Source organism: Salvelinus namaycush, chromosome 37, assembly GCF_016432855.1.
Source record: "Salvelinus namaycush isolate Seneca chromosome 37, SaNama_1.0, whole genome shotgun sequence".
Classification (NCBI taxonomy): domain Eukaryota; kingdom Metazoa; phylum Chordata; class Actinopteri; order Salmoniformes; family Salmonidae; genus Salvelinus; species Salvelinus namaycush.
In genome coordinates, this window is record NC_052343.1 from 18,170,805 (window position 1) to 18,187,293 (window position 16,489).

A 16,489-nucleotide genomic window follows, 5' to 3' on the forward strand; every position below is an offset into this window, starting at 1 on the left:
TGCCTGTCTGTCTGTTTAGTAAATCAGTAAATTACACATTCATGGCAGGGGATGAAAGCAACACATTGCCTTGCAGGCAGCCCGAGCTAGCATTATTATTAGCTCTGCATTATCCCAGCAGCATACTACAATGCCATTAAGAGATAGGGACTATTTTCATCTGTTCCTGTGGGAGCTGGCCAGGGAGAGGAGGAGAGGAAAGTAGAACAGAAAGTAGAGGCACTTCAGGAGAATAATGATACAAAACAAGTGATTATTCTAGAAATGGAGGGATGAAGAGAGCGGAGATAAAAGTCAAAGGCATCATCTCATTTCATTTTTTCAGTGCGTCTCTCTCTCTTTGTGTTTCTCCTCAATCATCCCCCTTTTGTCTCCAGACTGACAGAGAGGTTTCAGTTTACCACAGCTTCACTAGAACCATGGTAAACAAACACAGACACACACAGCACTGAAACTTAGCTTCACATGCCAACCGCAAACAACCAAACAGTAGAGACGACACCTCCACTTGAATCAGTTTGTTGGAAAACATATGACAACAACTAAGTCCATATATAACATGGGCCTCTACCAAAGCAGGGTAAGATTCAATCCATGGAGTAGCTTCAAATCCTTGGGGATAGTAGGGTACACAAACCTGTAGTCTATAACAATACCGCCCACCCTGCTACTCTGGACATCTGGTTTCAACCTGACCTCATGCACTACAATAGAGGTGAAGAGAGAAGAAGGCAGAGAGGTTACGGAGAGAGGGAGGAGGAGAAAGACAGACAGACAGACAGGAAGAAAAGACAGAGAGAGGAGGGGGAGTAAAACGAGGCAGAGAGAGGTAAAGAGAGAGGAAAATAACAAGAGTGTGGGTCTCTGTAGGAGCACAGCGCTGGAACAGGTAGTAGAGTGTTTTGGTCCTTTTCTGTTCAATCTGGAAAATGTGTGTGTGCGAGTGTTGTTGTTGTTGTATGTGTGTGTGTGTGTGTGTGTGTGTGTGCTTCCTCCTCACCTGGTCAACCTTCAAGTGGAAGGCAGCAGACATCTCCAGTAGGGTGGAGCGTTCGTCCAGGGCAGCAGCGAAGGCCTTCCACTCCTGCTCCAACTGACCTGAGATCTGCTGGATCTGCTGCGACGCGTAGTGACCAGACTCCAACAGCCGGTTCCCCACAGACATGATGCGGTTGATATTTACATAGACATTCTGGAAGGGGAGTGGAGGAGACATATTAGATATTCTGTAAGAGGGGAGAAGACATGGCAAGGTTAATAGTTACATAGATATTCTGTAAGGAGAGGGAGGGGACATGACAGATATTCTGTGAGGAGAGGGGAGTAAAGTGTTACCAATAATTATATAGACAGAGATAGAGCGGGAAGGAGACTGAGAGGGAGGGAGACAGACAAACAGGGTGACAGACTGTCACGTTCCTGACCTGTTTTCTGTTGTTTTGTATGTGTTTAGTTGGTCAGGACGTGAGCTGGGTGGGAATTCTATGTTGTGTGTCTAGTTTGTCTGTTTCTATGTCCAGCCTAATATGGTTCTCAATCAGAGGCAGATGGTAATCGTTGTCCCTGATTGAGAATCATATATAGGAGGCTTGTTTTGTGTTGGGATTTTGTGGGTGTTTGTTTCCTGTCTCTGTGATTGTCTGCACCAGATAGGTCTGTGTCGGTTTTTGCACATTTGTTATTTTGTATTGTTGTTTGTAGTGTTTCACTTGTTCTTTATTAAACATGTTTAACACTAGCCGCGCTGCACTTTGGTCCTCTCCTTCACCCCTGGAAGAAAACCGTTACACAGACAGACAGAAAGGGAGGGCGACAGGGAGGGAGTCACAGACAGGAAGGGAGGAGGGAGACAGAGAGGGGTGGAGACGGACAAGCATAAAGACAGACAGAGACAGGGAGAGAAGGAGACCGGTAGACCTAAATGGAGGGAGACAGACAGAGAGGGAGGGTTAGAAAGACATAGATCAGCACAGGGTGGGCCATGGCTACAGACCCGGCCACAGGAGGGCCTACATCAATAGTAAGGGCTTGGGAGGCCCGTGAGAAGTTAACACAGAACACACACAACACAACCTACTGTACACACACACACACACACACACACACACACACACACACACACACACACACACACACACACACACACACTCAACCAAGTCCAAATCAAACACAAAAACCCAGAGAGACTATTACTCACTGAGAAGAGAACAGAACCACTCCAGCCCAAACAAAAACACCAGCTAGCCTTGGCCTCTATTCTCTTATGTTACAGTGAACAGAGGGGAGGTAAACTGTCAACTGGAAACAGCCAATAAGGGGACTACTACCACAGTGCTAAGTGCCTGTATTGTGAAACCAAATAAAGCTGCATCCTGTCGAGAAAATACATAGAATGGTCACGCCAAAAATGTGTCCAGAATTGAGAATATCAGTGAAGTCAAAATAAAAGAATATTGAGCATTTTCAGTGAAGTAAAAAAACACTTGAGATTCATGGTAAATTACATGTTACAACATTTCAAAATGGTCACCCAACTGCTGAACCAACAAACGCAGCCAATCAAAAGATTAAGGAAGTGACGGTGAGTGTGCAGCAGGCAGCTGATGTTAGTTATCCTGTGAAGCGTAGCGAGCCGAGTGGAGGGGCTACACCCGTGGGAGAGGAGGAAGTCCCTCTAGTCTGACCACATGTCCACATGCTTCCACTCAGCCAGCCCCAGCCAGCCCCGACGGACGCCCCCAGCACTGTGTGTGGCTGGATGGGGACAGAGAAGGGGATGGAAGGTGCGGATAAGGGAGGGCATAGCAGGAGATCCACCCAGACAGAAAGAGGTTCAGTCACGGGTCATGAGTTTCTCCCTCTCCTTTATCACCCATATCACAGGGCTTAACGCTACACCGCTCACTGCCTGCTGCTCAAAACGTTACACTTTGGATGGGTTTGATTGTAGTAATACAACTTCCAATCCAAAGAAAAGTGAATAGGGGGATCTAGTTAATGGTACAGTCACACACAGGCTGTGTTGTACTAAAACAGTGGTCATTACTTTCGAGTCCTATTGGATCAAGTACAGCTCAACAATGGCCAAGCTTCCCCTGTTTGAGAAGCCCTTTTAGTAGGCTTCCTCTTTCATGTGGTCAGAGCTACAACGTTATCCCAATGGTTTAATGAGGTGTTTATGGGAGACGAGCTCTTGCTGCCAGCTGTAGACACACACACACAGTTGATGAGCTCTCGCTGCCTGCTGTAGAGATCTACGGCATGCTGGGTAATTAGCATCTGTCGGTTAGGGATCGATACCCTCCCTGACGCTGTCAGCGTTATCCTACCACTCACACACTAAAACCAAAACAACAAAAAAACAACACGATGTCCCTGTAAAAGCTGTTGTGACAAGATAGACATAGATCAGCAAACTAAAATTAATTATTCAGTTTTACATGCAGGACTGTTAGCATTCAATGACCCCTTTTATGTAAATGAGAGGCTTTAATGAACCACACAACACCGCACGCAGTGTGCTCTGAAACAGAGGTGGGTGAATCCTCATTATACTAATCCATAGCAGGGGAACATCAATGGACCAATGTTCAACATCTCTGTCTGTCTGCAAACACTTTTTAAACTGATGAGAGTTGAGAACACCACACGCGGACAAACAGACAGACATACGGACAGACAGAACGGACACACACAGGGCTGGGCTAGATAAAGTCATCTGCCCTCCTGAAAAACGACAAACGCCTTTGACTCCGACGACATCTGTGAAGCATTAAAATGTGAGGCTAAATAACAGCCTCTCTTCACTACACGTCTTCGTTCCTGGATGTAAACGACAAGCAGCATGGTATCTTAGCCAGGGGGAGCTAGACAGAGGGCAGGCCTAATGCAAAACTCCTGGAGGACCCGGGTTAAAAGGAAAGTAAACACTGGGTTAGGCCTCTGCATAGTATCCATTGACTGATCACATTACATACACCACCAAGGCTTACCCACACAGCAGCATACCACAGAACCTTCCTCTGTCTATCAAGCATCACACATACTGAGCACTTAGAGCAGGGAGGGTCCACTCCACAGAGGAAAATACTGACACAAAGCCCATTTTTGCATGGCAAAGATATGAAGTGTGGCCCATTTCCATCTCCACATCCCAGACTTGGGGAATTCAAAACAAATGCAATCAAGAGTTATTTGTCTACGCCAAAGGGACTGGTCCGACACGTGAACATGATAATGATAGTGTTTCCATTTTGTTTTTGGTGTAAACAAACAGGCAACATTACAGATAGGAGATAGGATCAGGATGGAACAGGAAGAACTAATCAATGAGACTGACACAGTAATGGAGGACTTGGCATATGCCAATAACCCAAGTCTAAGTCCCAAATGGCACCCTATTCCCTATATAGTGCACTACTTTTTTTTTTTTTTTTTTTTTTTTTTTATTAAATTTTATCCCCTTTTCTCCCCAATTTTCGTGGTATCCAATCGCTAGTAATTACTATCTTGTCTCATCGCTACAACTCCCGTACGGGCTCGGGAGAGACGAAGGTCGAAAGCCATGCGTCCTCCGAAGCACAACCCAACCAAGCCGCACTGCTTCTTTAACACAGCGCGCCTCCAACCCGGAAGCCAGCCGCACCAATGTGTCGGAGGAAACACCGTGCACCTGGCCCCCTTGGTTAGCGCGCACTGCGCCCGGCCCGCCACAGGAGTCGCTGGAGCGCGATGAGACAAGGATATCCCTACCGGCCAAACCCACCCTAACCCGGACGACGCTAGCCCAATTGTGCGTCGCCCCACGGACCTCCCGGTCGCGGCCGGCTGCGACAGAGCCTGGGCGCGAACCCAGAGACTCTGGTGGCGCAGTTAGCACTGCGATGCAGTGCCCTAGACCACTGCGCCACCCGGGAGGCCCCTTAGTGCACTACTTTTGACCTGGGTCCATATGGCTCTAGTCAAAAGTGGTGCACTATGTAGGGAATATGGTGCCATTTGGGATACAGACATAGGCTCATAGACTCTGAGAGGGAGAGGGGGGAGGGGGGAGAATGTCTTGAACAGGAAGCACCTGGGGTTACTGGCTAGCATTCTCCAAAATAAGGAACACGACAGAAAGTCTATTTTTATTTAATATTTACCTTGTTCTAATATCCACACAGAGAGGAGACACTAGGAAACTAGGCCACAATGACATCACATGTCCATTCTAGCATTACCACTTCCATTATGTGTTTCAAACAGGCTTCCATTCTGTCGCTATCGGATGGCCATCTGCTTTTCTATTGAACTGGTTTTGAATTTCTGTCAATAGTCAAGGGCACGTTCCTCCCCAAAGTGGAACCCTAGAGTGTAATGTTACAACAACACCATAGGGGGCAGACTACCATCACATCTCCATACTTTTCATTTGCATATTACAAATGACATAATCATAGATGATCATCAGCCCCAGCCTAAATGGCTGAACTCTCGTCTAGCTGGGGAATCGGGGATATTGGGATATTTACTCAAGGTGGCAAAAAGCAGATTTATCACAACAGTGAACACATTAACACATTGTGATTACTACTGCTGCTGGCCATTATGCTTTCATTGTGATAATCTTCCCTTTCAAACACACGCACATATTTACCCTCACAGTATCATCATCAGCAACTAGCTCTACCTCCCAAATATGATCCTGGCAGTCACACAGTCTTTCTAGTCAACAGGAAGCATGGCATCCTGGGGAAAAGGAGGCGTCAGTCCCTCTGTTCCAGAGTCCCCCTGCCTGTTGTTGACATTGCACACTGATGGCCAAGTCATGCAGAATAATGCCTGTGTGACTGTGACCAGGGCTGGGTCTAGGTCTGGGTGATCCCCCTGCCTCAATGGGGCTGTCTGTCAGCTTCTCAAAACAAGCTAGGCTGGCTCAGCACAAAATAACTCGATAAACCTCTACAAGCAAGATCATACTAAATGATAAGAGGATCATTTAATTGTATAGAGCAGTGGTTCCCAAACTGTTGGGCGAGGGGTCAGCAGAAAAAATAAATACAAATATTTTTTTGAGGAACTCAGTCCGGATTTAAAATTACACTTGAAAGTTGTAATAGTAGAATGCAAAAGGTGCAATTTGGAAATTGGGTAGTGCATCATCAGTTCCTCTTGTCTTGTCAGTCAGTGCATAGCTTAGAGCTATTTATAACTTGTCAGAAATGTCCAGATCAACTAGCCCATGACAACGTTTTTAGAATTTCGTTTTTTTAACCCATAGATATTGTTGTAATTTTTTTGTCACTCAAATATCACATGAATACACATTAGACATGGCAAAATGTATAGAATTGCAAGAAAATTTGCTTTAAAACTGCAAAATTCCCTCCAGCATAGAAATAGATGTGGTGCGCGCACAGGGGGTCGGTACAGGATGTTCCCCAATGTTGGATGGGGGGGTGGTATAGAGGAATATGTCCAAGGAAACAATGTCATAGAGTGTAAGTGTACTTAGTGTAAGTGTACTTAGTGTAAGTGTACTTTACAGTATTAGACCACCATACAATCTAGAGCTAGGTTCTCCAACTGGCGCCCTGCAACCTGAATTCATTGTTAGACATAAAAAACTGTAAAAACACCAGGAAATTTGTTCCAAGTGAATGTAATTTAGGAAATCGGTTCCCAAGTATTTCCATGCATAATAGAGAGATGTGATCATATACAAATGTAAGCAAGGTTTGAAATGTTTATGTTTTCGTCAAAAATGATATCTGTTTGGGCTTCTTGCGGTCAATTTGTAGTCTAGAAATTATTTGTATTTATGTTCCGGCCCCAAGACCATCCGCTCAAGAAAATCTAGAGAATCCCAAAAATACAGTACAACAAAAAGTCAGGGCTTCAATTCATGCCCTCATTTCCCTGGTTAGCCCCATGAGCAGCAGAGAGTAGATGGGGGCCGGATTAGGGGCCTGTACTTGACTACTGACAGCCAGGGCAAGGCAAAGGGCAGGGCTGGAGAGGGCAAGGACGAGTGGAGGGAGGGAGGGAGAGAGGGGAGGGAGGGAGGGAGGGAGGGAGGGAGGGAGGGAGGGAGGGAGAGAGAGAGGGCAGAGAGACCAAGTGATTTATCATCTTCCCCTACAGAACACAGCTAGGGCCTTTAACCCTGCAGGCAGCCAGGGAGGGTCAGGACAGTTAGCACACACACACACACACACACACACACACACACACACACACACACACACACACACACACACACACACACACACACACACACACACACACACACACACACACACACACACACACACACACACACACATACAGACAGACACACACAGACACACACGCACACACATACAGACAGACACACACAGACAGACACACACATACAGACAGACACACACAGACAGACAAACACAAACACACAAACACACCCAGGCAGGAGATGGACGGCTTGTCTCAACCTCACACTGCATGTGGTAGGTACTGGGCGGACTGTTAAGTTTAACCCATCATTATGTGGCCCTTTTAAGGGGGGGTGACTATAATTAAGCTATAGATGACTATAAATAAGGTATAGTTGACTATAAATACGCTATAGATGACTATCAATAAGGTTCAATGTATTTTAACACAAAGCTGAGGGGTACAGTAGTTTATGGTCATTGTGTTACACCATTGAGTCAATCAGTAAAGTAGAAGAGTGTATTCTTACCATACAGTTCATGGCAAAGTGGTTGTGCTGGGTCTGCAGCTCCCCGGCATGCTGGTGGTTCCCTCCTATCTCTGTGTAGCTGGTCAGGAACAGGCCCTTGTTGTGCACGATCCAGTCAAACATCTGTGGACGGTGCGACACACACACAGCCATGAGCACACAAACACGCAGGCAGGCTGGCAGGCAGACAGGCAGGCACACAAACACGCAGGCAGGCAGGCAGGCAGGCAGGCAGGCAGGCAGGCAGGCAGGCAGGCAGGCAGGCAGGCAGGCACACAAACACGCAGGCAGGCACACAAACACGCAGGCAGGCAGAAGAAGATCTCTATTAGCAGGTACGGTATCTTACAGCTCTGGGGGGGGGGGGGGGGGAGAGAGAGAGAGAGAGAGCGAGAGAGCGAGAGGGAGAGAGAGAGAGCGAGAGAGAGTGAGAGAGAGTGAGAGAGAGTGAGAGAGAGAGAGTGAGAGAGAGAGAGAGAGAGAGAGAGAGAGAGAGAGGGAGAGAGAGAGAGAGAGAGAGAGAGAGAGAGAGAGAGAGAGAGCGAGAGAGAGAGAGAGAGAGAGAGAGAGAGAGAGAGCGAGAGAGAGAGAGAGAGAGAGAGAGAGAGAGAGAGAGAGAGAGAGAGAGAGAGAGAGAGAGAGAGAGAGAGAGAGAGAGAGAGAGAGAGAGAGAGAGAGAGAGAGAGAGAGGTGGGTGGGTGGGTGGGGCTGGGCTGGGCTAAAGGCTGATGACATGGATGTTTGGACTCTCAGGAAGGCAGATGGAATGACTCCAATCCACTGTATTGAACTGTGTGTCAGCCTGACCCTAGTGTCATGTTGTCATACTGCCTAGACTCGTGATGTTGCCACTGGGAACGCCAGACAGCTGGTCGAGGTTCGTATCACCCTGGATTGACCTCTAGCTAGCATGACAAGAAACCTCAGCGTGACAGCTACCATTTCAACTTGACCTCTGAGACATGCTTTAATAACCGGGGACAATAATGACATGCCTGGGGAGGAAGAGGAAGAGGATGAGGTGGTGGGGAGATGTAATTAATGCTTTGCTCTGACTAACTGACAAACACGTCTGTTTCCACAGCAGGGAGGCATCACATCACCATCTGGCTGATAGCTGCATGACATCCATATAACTGTAGCTGGATCTATGCACACTGACAGGCTATGGGCCATTACAGTATACTGCAAACAAGCACCATTACTCCTGCAGCTACTTATCCCATTCTGTTTGTTATGAAGTAATATTCTCAGTGCAAATCCAGACTTCACTGGTGAGCTCGGGATGCTTTTTTTCTAGTTATTAATGCTAGGATGAGAGATATGGACTAGAATGTGATTCCTTTGAATAGAAACAAGCCTTGTTCTATAAACACAAAAGTGAAAGTAGTGTGTAGTTAGTTCATAACATACCTTCTCTGCATCCTGCTCAAACAGCCGCAGCTGGAAGCACTGGTCCAGTTTCAGCTTGCGCATGTGCCACAGCTGCTGCAGGTGCTGGCGTGTGCCATGCAACTTGTCCAGCAGAGCACTCACTTTGGGCACCAGGTTGTGGGCATCTGGGTGGCCTGTGAGCCCATCGTTAGCATCCGTTCCCCCACCGCCACGGTTAGTGTAGCCTCCAGGGGTGACACTGCCCTGCTGCAGCCTCTGAAGCAGCCTGCGTCCCTGTGTGTCCAACTCCTCCACCGAGGCCTTGGTGGCCCTCTTCTTGAGCGAGGCGTGTTCCTCCATAAGGCGTCGTGCTCCCTCCAGGTCGCGCGGAAGGTCACGCTGCGCCAGGGTCTCCTGCAGCTCCTCCAGCCGTGCCAAAGCCCGGGCGGCATCGCCGGCGAAGTCCTCGAAGGCCACGCGCACATCGATCCACTCGTCGTGGTCGTACTCCAGGCTGCCCTCGAAGTCTGACGTCAGCTGGGAAGGGTCCACCACCTTGGTCAGGCCCTCGAGAGACACCATGACCGTCTGGAGGAAGAGGGGGGAAAATTCAGACATTAATATCAACCGCAGTCTGTGAGGAAGAGGTGGGGAGGATTCAGACACTAATATAAACCGCAGTCTGTGAGGAAGAGGGGGGGAGGATTCAGACACTAATATAAACAGCAGTCTGTGAGGAAGAGGAAGGGTTCAGACACTAATATAAACAGCAGTCTGTGAGGAAGAGGGAGGGTTCAGACACTAATATAAACAGCAGTCTGTGAGGAAGAGGGAGGGTTCAGACACAAATATAAACAGCAGTCTGTGAGGAAGAGGGAGGGTTCAGACACTAATATAAACTGCAGTCTGTGAGGAAGAGGGGGGGTTCAGACACTAATATAAACAGCAGTCTGTGGGGAAGAGGGGGGGTTCAGACACTAATATAAACAGCAGTCTGTGAGGAAGAGGGGGGGAGGATTCAGACACTAATATAAACTGCAGTCTGTGACGAAGAGGGAGGGGAGGATTCAGACACTAATATAAACCGCAGTCTGTGAGGAAGAGGGGGGGATGATTCAGACACTAATATAAACAGCAGTCTGTGCGGAAGTGGGAGGGTTCAGACACTAATTTAAACTGCAGTCTGTGAGGAAGAGGGGGGGAGGATTCAGACACTAATATAAATCACAGTCTGTGAGGAAGAGGGGGGGATGATTCAGACACTAATATAAATGCAGTCTTTGAGGATGAGGGGGGGAAGATCCAGACACTAATATAAACAGCAGTCTGTGAGGAAGAGGGATGGTTCAGACACTAATATAAACAGCAGTCTGTGAGGAAGAGGGAGGGTTCAGACACTAATATAAACAGCAGTCTGTGAGGAAGAGGGAGGGTTCAGACACTAATATAAACAGCAGTCTGTGAGGAAGAGGGAGGATCCAGACACTAATATAAACAGCAGTCTGTGAGGAAGAGGGATGGTTCAGACACTAATATAAACAGCAGTCTGTGAGGAAGAGGGATGGTTCAGACACTAATATAAACAGCAGTCTGTGAGGAAGAGGGATGGTTCAGACACTAATATAAACCGCAGTCTGTGAGGAAGAGGAAGGGTTCAGACACTAATATAAACAGCAGTCTGTGAGGAAGAGGGAGGGTTCAGACACAAATATAAACAGCAGTCTGTGAGGAAGAGGGAGGGTTCAGACACTAATATAAACAGCAGTCTGTGAGGAAGAGGGAGGGTTCAGACACTAATATAAACAGCAGTCTGTGAGGAAGAGGGATGGTTCAGACACTAATATAAACCGCAGTCTGTGAGGAAGAGGAAGGGTTCAGACACTAATATAAACAGCAGTCTGTGAGGAAGAGGGAGGGTTCAGACACTAATATAAACAGCAGTCTGTGAGGAAGAGGGAGGGTTCAGACACTAATATAAACAGCAGTCTGTGAGGAAGAGGGAGGGTTCAGACACTAATATAAACAGCAGTCTGTGAGGAAGAGGGAGGGTTCAGACACTAATATAAACAGCAGTCTGTGAGGAAGAGGGGGGGAGGATTCAGACACTAATATAAACAGCAGTCTGTGAGGAAGAGGAAGGGTTCAGACACTAATATAAACAGCAGTCTGTGAGGAAGAGGGAGGGTTCAGAAACACTAATATAAACAGCAGTCTGTGAGGAAGAGGGAGGGTTCAGACACAAATATAAACAGCAGTCTGTGAGGAAGAGGAAGGGTTCAGACACTAATATAAACAGCAGTCTGTGAGGAAGAGGAAGGGTTCAGACACTAATATAAACAGCAGTCTGTGAGGAAGAGGGAGGGTTCAGACACTAATATAAACAGCAGTCTGTGAGGAAGAGGGAGGGTTCAGACACTAATATAAACCGCAGTCTGTGAGGAAGAGGGGGGGTTCAGACACTAATATAAACAGCAGTCTGTGGGGAAGAGGGGGGGTTCAGACACTAATATAAACAGCAGTCTGTGAGGAAGAGGGATGGTTCAGACACTAATATAAACAGCAGTCTGTGAGGAAGAGGGAGGGTTCAGACACTAATATAAACAGCAGTCTGTGAGGAAGAGGGAGGATCCAGACACTAATATAAACAGCAGTCTGTGAGGAAGAGGGATGGTTCAGACACTAATATAAACCGCAGTCTGTGAGGAAGAGGAAGGGTTCAGACACTAATATAAACAGCAGTCTGTGAGGAAGAGGGAGGGTTCAGACACTAATATAAACAGCAGTCTGTGAGGAAGAGGGAGGGTTCAGACACTAATATAAACAGCAGTCTGTGAGGAAGAGGGGGGGAGGATTCAGACACTAATATAAACAGCAGTCTGTGAGGAAGAGGAAGGGTTCAGACACTAATATAAACAGCAGTCTGTGAGGAAGAGGTAGGGTTCAGACACTAATATAAACAGCAGTCTGTGAGGAAGAGGGAGGGTTCAGACACTAATATAAACAGCAGTCTGTGAGGAAGAGGAAGGGTTCAGACACGAATATAAACAGCAGTCTGTGAGGAAAAGGGAGGGTTCAGACACTAATATAAACAGCAGTCTGTGAGGAAGAGGGAGGGTTCAGACACTAATATAAACCGCAGTCTGTGAGGAAGAGGGGGGGTTCAGACACTAATATAAACAGCAGTCTGTGGGGAAGAGGGGGGGTTCAGACACTAATATAAACAGCAGTCTGTGAGGAAGAGGGGGGGAGGATTCAGACACTAATATAAACTGCAGTCTGTGAGGAAGAGGGAGGGGAGGATTCAGACACTAATATAAACCGCAGTCTGTGAGGAAGAGGGGGGGATGATTCAGACACTAATATAAACAGCAGTCTGTGAGGAAGAGAGGGGGAGGATTCAGACACTAATATAAATGCAGTCTTTGAGGAAGAGAGGGGGAGGATTCAGAAACTAATATAAATGCAGTCTGTGAGGAAGAGGAAGGGTTCAGACACTAATATAAACAGCAGTCTGTGAGGAAGAGGGAGGGTTCAGACACTAATATAAACAGCAGTCTGTGAGGAAGAGGGAGGGTTCAGACACTAATATAAACAGCAGTCTGTGAGGAAGAGGGGGGGAGGATTCAGACACTAATATAAACAGCAGTCTGTGAGGAAGAGGAAGGGTTCAGACACTAATATAAACAGCAGTCTGTGAGGAAGAGGTAGGGTTCAGACACTAATATAAACAGCAGTCTGTGAGGAAGAGGGAGGGTTCAGACACTAATATAAACAGCAGTCTGTGAGGAAGAGGAAGGGTTCAGACACGAATATAAACAGCAGTCTGTGAGGAAAAGGGAGGGTTCAGACACTAATATAAACAGCAGTCTGTGAGGAAGAGGGAGGGTTCAGACACTAATATAAACAGCAGTCTGTGAGGAAGAGGAAGGGTTCAGACACAAATATAAACAGCAGTCTGTGAGGAAAAGGGAGGGTTCAGACACTAATATAAACAGCAGTCTGTGAGGAAGAGGGAGGGTTCAGACACTAATATAAACCGCAGTCTGTGAGGAAGAGGGGGGGTTCAGACACTAATATAAACAGCAGTCTGTGGGGAAGAGGGGGGGTTCAGACACTAATATAAACAGCAGTCTGTGAGGAAGAGGGGGGGAGGATTCAGACACTAATATAAACCGCAGTCTGTGAGGAAGAGGGGGGGATGATTCAGACACTAATATAAACAGCAGTCTGTGAGGAAGAGAGGGGGAGGATTCAGACACTAATATAAATGCAGTCTTTGAGGAAGAGAGGGGGAGGATTCAGAAACTAATATAAATGCAGTCTGTGAGGAAGAGGGGGGGAGGATCCAGACACTAATATAAACAGCAGTCTGTGAGGAAGAGGGGGGGAGGATTCAGACACTAATATAAACAGCAGTCTGTGCGGAAGAGAGGGGGAGGATCCAGACACTAATATAAACAGCAGTCTGTGAGGAAGAGGGGGGGAGGATCCAGACACTAATATAAACAGCAGTCTGTGCGGAAGAGGGGGGGAGGATCCAGACACTAATATAAACAGCAGTCTGTGAGGAAGAGGGGGGGAGGATCCAGACACTAATATAAACAGCAGTCTGTGAGGAAGAGGGGGGGAGGATTCAGACACTAATATAAACAGCAGTCTGTGAGGAAGAGAGGGGGGGGGATTCAGACACTAATATAAATGCAGTCTTTGAGGAAGAGGGGGGGAGGATCCAGACACTAATATAAACAGCAGTCTGTGAGGAAGAGGGAGGGTTCAGACACTAATATAAACAGCAGTCTGTGAGGAAGAGGGGGGGTTCAGACACTAATATAAACAGCAGTCTGTGAGGAAGAGGGAGGGTTCAGACACTAATATAAACAGCAGTCTGTGAGGAAGAGGGAGGGTTCAGACACTAATATAAACAGCAGTCTGTGAGGAAGAGGGATGGTTCAGACACTAATATAAACCGAAGTCTGTGAGGAAGAGGAAGGGTTCAGACACTAATATAAACAGCAGTCTGTGAGGAAGAGGGAGTGTTCAGACACTAATATAAACAGCAGTCTGTGAGGAAGAGGGAGGGTTCAGACACAAATATAAACAGCAGTCTGTGAGGAAGAGGGAGGGTTCAGACACTAATATAAACAGCAGTCTGTGAGGAAGAGGGAGGGTTCAGACACTAATATAAACAGCAGTCTGTGAGGAAGAGGGAGGGTTCAGACACTAATATAAACAGCAGTCTGTGAGGAAGAGGGAGGGTTCAGATACTAATATAAACTGCAGTCTGTGAGGAAAAGGGGGGGAGGATTCAGACACTAATATGAACAGCAGTCTGTGCGGAAGTGGGAGGGTTCAGACACTAATTTAAACTGCAGTCTGTGAGGAAGAGGGGGGGGGGATTCAGACACGAATATAAACCGCAGTCTGTGAGGAAGAGGGGGGGATGATTCAGACACTAATATAAATGCAGTCTTTGAGGAAGGGGGGGGAGGATCCAGACACTAATATAAACAGCAGTCTGTGAGAAAGAGGGATGGTTCAGACACTAATATAAACAGCAGTCTGTGAGGAAGAGGGAGGGTTCAGACACTAATATAAACAGCAGTCTGTGAGGAAGAGGGATGGTTCAGACACTAATATAAACCGCAGTCTGTGAGGAAGAGGAAGGGTTCAGACACGAATATAAACAGCAGTCTGTGAGGAAGAGGGAGGGTTCAGACACTAATATAAACAGCAGTCTGTGAGGAAGATGGGGGGGAGGATTCAGACACGAATATAAACCGCAGTCTGTGAGGAAGAGGGGGGGATGATTCAGACACTAATATAAATGCAGTCTTTGAGGAAGGGGGGGGGGGATCCAGACACTAATATAAACAGCAGTCTGTGAGGAAGAGGGAGGGTTCAGACACTAATATAAACCGCAGTCTGTGAGGAAGAGGAAGGGTTCAGACACGAATATAAACAGCAGTCTGTGAGGAAGAGGGAGGGTTCAGACACTAATATAAACCGCAGTCTGTGAGGAAGAGGAAGGGTTCAGACACGAATATAAACAGCAGTCTGTGAGGAAGAGGGAGGGTTCAGACACTAATATAAACAGCAGTCTGTGAGGAAGAGGGAGGGTTCAGACACTAATATAAACAGCAGTCGGTGAGGAAGAGGGAGGGTTCAGACATTAATATAAACAGCAGTCTGTGAGGAAGAGGGAGGACTCAGACACTAATATAAACAGCAGTCTGTGAGGAAGAGGGAGGATTCAGACACTAATATAAACAGCAGTCTGTGAGGAAGAGGGAGGACTCAGACACTAATATAAACAGCAGTCGGTGAGGAAGAGGGAGGGTTCAGACATTAATATAAACAGCAGTCTGTGAGGAAGAGGGAGGACTCAGACACTAATATAAACTGCAGTCTGTGAGGAAGAGGGAGGGGAGGATTCAGACACTAATATAAACCGCAGTCTGTGAGGAAGAGGGGGGGATGATTCAGACACTAATATAAACAGCAGTCTGTGCGGAAGTGGGAGGGTTCAGACACTAATTTAAACTGCAGTCTGTGAGGAAGAGGGGGGGAGGATTCAGACACTAATATAAACAGCAGTCTGTGAGGCAGAGGGAGGGTTCAGACACTAATATAAACAGCAGTCTGTGAGGAAGAGGGATGGTTCAGACACTAATATAAACCGCAGTCTGTGAGGAAGAGGAAGGGTTAAGACACTAATATAAACAGCAGTCTGTGAGGAAGAGGGGAGGAGGATTCAGACACTAATATAAACCGCAGTCTGTGAGGAAGAGGGGGGTAGGATTCAGACACTAATATAAACTGCAGTCTGTGAGGAAGAGGGAGGGGAGGATTCAGACACTAATATAAACCGCAGTCTGTGAGGAAGAGGGGGGGATGATTCAGACACTAATATAAACAGCAGTCTGTGAGGAAGAGAGGGGGAGGATTCAGACACTAATATAAATGCAGTCTTTGAGGAAGAGAGGGGGAGGATTCAGACACTAATATAAATGCAGTCTGTGAGGAAGAGGGGGGGAGGATCCAGACACTAATATAAACAGCAGTCTGTGAGGAAGAGAGGGGGGGGGATTCAGACACTAATATAAATGCAGTCTTTGAGGAAGAGGGGGGGAGGATCCAGACACTAATATAAACAGCAGTCTGTGAGGAAGAGGGAGGGTTCAGACACTAATATAAACAGCAGTCTGTGAGGAAGAGGGGGGGTTCAGACACTAATATAAACAGCAGTCTGTGAGGAAGAGGGAGGGTTCAGACACTAATATAAACAGCAGTCTGTGAGGAAGAGGGAGGGTTCAGACACTAATATAAACAGCAGTCTGTGAGGAAGAGGGATGGTTCAGACACTAATATAAACCGCAGTCTGTGAGGAAGAGGAAGGGTTCAGACACTAATATA

At 47.0% G+C, this 16,489-nt stretch overlaps 1 protein-coding gene across 2 annotated transcripts in view; it reads right to left on the minus strand.

The window, feature by feature from the left end:
- Positions 1-16,489, minus strand: part of triob (trio Rho guanine nucleotide exchange factor b) — an 87,790-nt gene that overhangs the window by 64,122 nt on the left and 7,179 nt on the right. For both annotated transcript variants that reach the window (XM_038976594.1, XM_038976593.1), the window contains exons 4-6: positions 9,116-9,664; positions 7,703-7,825; positions 1,001-1,192 (exon numbers count right to left, since the gene is read on the minus strand). In XM_038976594.1, coding sequence (XP_038832522.1) covers positions 1,001-1,192; positions 7,703-7,825; positions 9,116-9,664 — 864 coding nt within the window. The remainder of the gene's footprint in view (positions 1-1,000; positions 1,193-7,702; positions 7,826-9,115; positions 9,665-16,489) is intronic.